Here is a 4203-nt window from a genome sequence, read left to right as displayed (position 1 = left end):
TCAGTCACAGAGTCGTATGCTGTCAGCCACCAAGGCGTACCAGGGCCTGGGGGAGGAGAAGGGCTCCTCTGCGGAGCAATAGGGTGAGAGCAGGTCTGTGGAATCAGGTTCTGGAGAGAAATGCCCGGCTTCGTCGGGGCCTTGAGGCGAGACTGTGGCCTCGGATGGAGCCAGAGCAGGAGCGGGAGCAGGTGCAGGGGGGACCGTGCCCTGGACGCCTTGCGCAGCATCGCAGCAGGCTTGGCTGTAGCTGGAGGCGCTGGCATCTGCTGATGCGAAGACCTGCAAGGGTCTGTGCAGAGGGAGGCTGCCGAAAGCCGGGCCCCCGTGGTGCACGTGGGCAGCGGGGAGCGCAGGGCTGGTGGGGAGCACAGGGCCAGCGAGGAGCACAAAGCCGGCAGGGAGCACTGGACCCGCCGGGAGCACAGGACCGCCTGGGAACACAGGGCCGGCGGGGAGCCCAGGGCCTGCGGGGAGCACGGAGCCGGCTGGGAACACACGACCCGCCGGCAGCACACGACTGGCCGGGAACACAGGGCCAGCGGGGAGCCCAGGGCCTGCGGGGAACACTGGCTCCTCAGGGCGCACAGGAATGGCTGGCAGCACAGGGCTGGCAGGGAGCAAAGGGTCCTGCTGGGACGCAGGGCCTGCAAGGGAGGGCACAGGCGCGGGCTGAGGGGCGCAGGCTGCCAGTTCCTGGGGCGCAGCCTGGGCTCCCTGGCCTTGCTGCTTGCGCAGTCGCTGCAACCGTTGCTCCTTGGCCCTGCGGTTCTTGAGCCACACCCTCACTTGGTCCTCCTGCAGGTTCAGCCTGGCCGCCAGGGTCTCGCGTTCCTCATAGGTCCCGTAGGGTTTCCCCTCAAAGAATTCCTCCAGGACCCGCAGCTGTTGTGCGCTGAACACGGCGCGAGGCCGTCGCTGCCGCCACAGCCGCGTCCTCTTCCTCGGGGGGCTGGGGGACAACCGGGAGCCGGTGGGAAACGCGGGGTCTTGCATCCTGGATGCTCCTGGGCCCTCTGCGCTTGAGGCTCTGGCCACCAGCGCTGCGAGTGCCGCCTTAAATACCTGGTAGGCACTCGCCCCCCAGCGGTCCCAACCAATGGGGCTCGAGGCAGCGCTGTGCTCAGGCCCCGCCCCTTGTGCAGGTGAGTGCATGCTCTTTCGCGCGCCTGTGCCTAGGGGTGGGGTGGGGCGGGCGGGGCCCTCGGGGAGGCGCAATCATTGATTAGTCCTTTGACCAAGCAGCTGCCCGCGCCTGTCCTAGGGCCTGGCAGGCATAGTTGGCCAGACAGCCGTGGCCCTGCCCTCAAGAGGACTCGGGAGTGTGCTGTTCCCGAGGGGGCTTTGATTAGAATCCACGTGAGAGACGATGACCTGCGTGATGGAATGCCAAGGGAAACCACACTGTGAGATCTCCTTGCTAGCTTCAGCTCGCCACCTGAACTGCCTCTTCCCGTGTCACGGTGTCTTCTCCCCTAACTGGACATGATTTCTGCTTCCTGGGAGCACGTTGGTTTCCACGACAGTTGACGGCCTTGACGTCCACAAGGGATAACCCAACCGACTCCTTGGTTTGTAAACAGGGACTGGAGGCCCCCTGCTCCATGATGTCTAAAAGAGAAACAGGGTGTGTAACGAACCACACACACACACACACACACACACACAAAGAAAGTGTCTAGAACTCTGTCTCCTGGCCCACCTTAGCAGAGCCATAGAATGATGTCCCACCAAGATTTTTTCCGTGAGAGCCCTTCATATGCCCGAATGAACTTGCCTGAGCAGGGTCGCATCATGCAGAGGTGCGGAGAGCTCTCATTCTCATGGCATGGCGGGCGCAGGGGTAGGGTTCTGGACATGTTCTGAAGTCGTCCAGGTGAAGGAGGGCTCCTCGGATGGGGGTGGGGTGGGCAGGGGTTCTGAGAGGGATTCTGAGAGGGGCACTGAGGCTGCCGAAGGACCACAAGGGCGGGGCACCTTTGGAGGTTGAATCCCTACGGGCTTTTAGTGCCCCTTAGGCTGGGGGTGACTTTGACTGTGAGAGGGGGGATTAGGCAGGGACCTAGAGGTGGAGCCCAGACTACAGTCATTTCAAGGAACATCAGACTCCACTCTCCTCTCAGGGACCTGAGCTTTGTGGCACAACCATGATGCCAAACATGATCTGACGTGATCAGAAATGAAACCCAATCCCAAGCACGACATAGTGTGCAGAATTTTATTAGTATGTGGTTAAAAGAATATGCAGCGGAATTGAATTAATCATTTCATACAGCATAATACATCAAATAAAATAAAATGAAATAAATTAAAATAGTTAAAATACCCCCCACACCCCAACAAGATGTGATGCGTCTTCCCGGTGTTCAATGATGCCGCCGCGAGAAGGGGGTGAATCCTCCGAGTCCAGGGAATGCGATGGGAAAAGCAGCAGGAAGCCGGGAGTCGCGGATGTGCACACTCCGAAAGTTGGCCCAGTCCTACTGGCGCCAGAGCCCGCTGCCAGGAGGAGCGGGGAGGCTGGGCTGGGTCCTTGGGAAGGTTGTGGGCAGCAGCTCTCCAGCGAGTCCCGCACCAGCAGCAGCTATTGCGCTGCCAGCGCCGGGAAGCGGCAGCGAGGTCACGTGCGCCCTAATGGGCTCAGCCGGGACCGCGGACGCAGCAGCCCAGGCCCGCCGCCACGCGCATGCGCAGTGGCCACCACAGCGTGTTGGCGGCAGGGGGGCGGGGTGCAGAGCCCAGGCCAACTCCCCAGGGTGGACGCTTAGAGGTTCTCCAGCTCTGCAGGGAGCAACTGGCGGCGGAGGCGCACTGACCTGCGCTCCTCGCACCCGCGTGGGCGCACGCCCTGGTCCCCTCTGGTCCCGCGGCATCTGCAGGACTTGGCGGGGACACACTCCCGCGGAGGTCCAGGAACTGGAAGAGGTCCAGGTCAGTCACAGAGTCGTATGCTGTCAGCCACCAAGGCGTACCAGGGCCTGGGGGAGGAGAAGGGCTCCTCTGCGGAGCAATAGGGTGAGAGCAGGTCTGTGGAATCAGGTTCTGGAGAGAAATGCCCGGCTTCGTCGGGGCCTTGAGGCGAGACTGTGGCCTCGGATGGAGCCAGAGCAGGAGCGGGAGCAGGTGCAGGGGGGACCGTGCCCTGGACGCCTTGCGCAGCATCGCAGCAGGCTTGGCTGTAGCTGGAGGCGCTGGCATCTGCTGATGCGAAGACCTGCAAGGGTCTGTGCAGAGGGAGGCTGCCGAAAGCCGGGCCCCCGTGGTGCACGTGGGCAGCGGGGAGCGCAGGGCAGCGGGGAGCGCAGGGCTGGTGGGGAGCACAGGGCCAGCAGGGAGCACTGGACCCGCCGGGAGCACAGGACCGCCTGGGAACACAGGGCCGGCGGGGAGCCCAGGGCCTGCGGGGAGCACGGAGCCGGCTGGGAACACACGACCCGCCGGCAGCACACGACTGGCCGGGAACACAGGGCCAGCGGGGAGCCCAGGGCCTGCGGGGAACACTGGCTCCTCAGGGCGCACAGGAATGGCTGGCAGCACAGGGCTGGCAGGGAGCAAAGGGTCCTGCTGGGACGCAGGGCCTGCAAGGGAGGGCACAGGCGCGGGCTGAGGGGCGCAGGCTGCCAGTTCCTGGGGCGCAGCCTGGGCTCCCTGGCCTTGCTGCTTGCGCAGTCGCTGCAACCGTTGCTCCTTGGCCCTGCGGTTCTTGAGCCACACCCTCACTTGGTCCTCCTGCAGGTTCAGCCTGGCCGCCAGGGTCTCGCGTTCCTCATAGGTCCCGTAGGGTTTCCCCTCAAAGAATTCCTCCAGGACCCGCAGCTGTTGTGCGCTGAACACGGCGCGAGGCCGTCGCTGCCGCCACAGCCGCGTCCTCTTCCTCGGGGGGCTGGGGGACAACCGGGAGCCGGTGGGAAACGCGGGGTCTTGCATCCTGGATGCTCCTGGGCCCTCTGCGCTTGAGGCTCTGGCCACCAGCGCTGCGAGTGCCGCCTTAAATACCTGGTAGGCACTCGCCCCCCAGCGGTCCCAACCAATGGGGCTCGAGGCAGCGCTGTGCTCAGGCCCCGCCCCTTGTGCAGGTGAGTGCATGCTCTTTCGCGCGCCTGTGCCTAGGGGTGGGGTGGGGCGGGCGGGGCCCTCGGGGAGGCGCAATCATTGATTAGTCCTTTGACCAAGCAGCTGCCCGCGCCTGTCCTAGGGCCTGGC

The 4203-nt window shown here is 64.3% G+C and overlaps 2 protein-coding genes across 2 annotated transcripts; both read right to left on the bottom strand.

Annotated features, from left to right (window-relative positions):
• On the bottom strand, window positions 1-996 carry LOC102431997 (ESX-1 secretion-associated protein EspK-like). Its single transcript, XM_006109238.1, has one exon. It carries the CDS (start codon window positions 994-996, stop codon window positions 1-3), a length of 996 nt encoding a protein of 331 aa, XP_006109300.1.
• A 1644-nt stretch (window positions 997-2640) lies between these two features.
• Window positions 2641-3927, bottom strand: LOC106696026 (homeobox protein ESX1-like). The gene has a single exon (XM_014451068.1). The coding sequence runs from the start codon at window positions 3925-3927 to the stop codon at window positions 2641-2643; it is 1287 nt and encodes a 428-aa protein (XP_014306554.1).
• Window positions 3928-4203: the final 276 nt, after the last annotated feature.

This window comes from Myotis lucifugus, unplaced genomic scaffold (assembly GCF_000147115.1).
Source record: "Myotis lucifugus unplaced genomic scaffold, Myoluc2.0 scaffold_7277, whole genome shotgun sequence".
Taxonomy (NCBI): domain Eukaryota; kingdom Metazoa; phylum Chordata; class Mammalia; order Chiroptera; family Vespertilionidae; genus Myotis; species Myotis lucifugus.
The sequence above is the reverse complement of the archived record's forward strand: the minus strand, read 5'-3'. Positions and strand labels throughout refer to the sequence as shown.

Bases quoted from the DNA above. Each gene is read 5' to 3' on its own strand.
- LOC102431997 (XM_006109238.1), bottom strand. From the start codon at position 996: ATGCAAGACCCCGCGTTTCCCACCGGCTCCCGGTTGTCCCCCAGCCCC.
- LOC106696026 (XM_014451068.1), bottom strand. From the start codon at position 3,927: ATGCAAGACCCCGCGTTTCCCACCGGCTCCCGGTTGTCCCCCAGCCCC.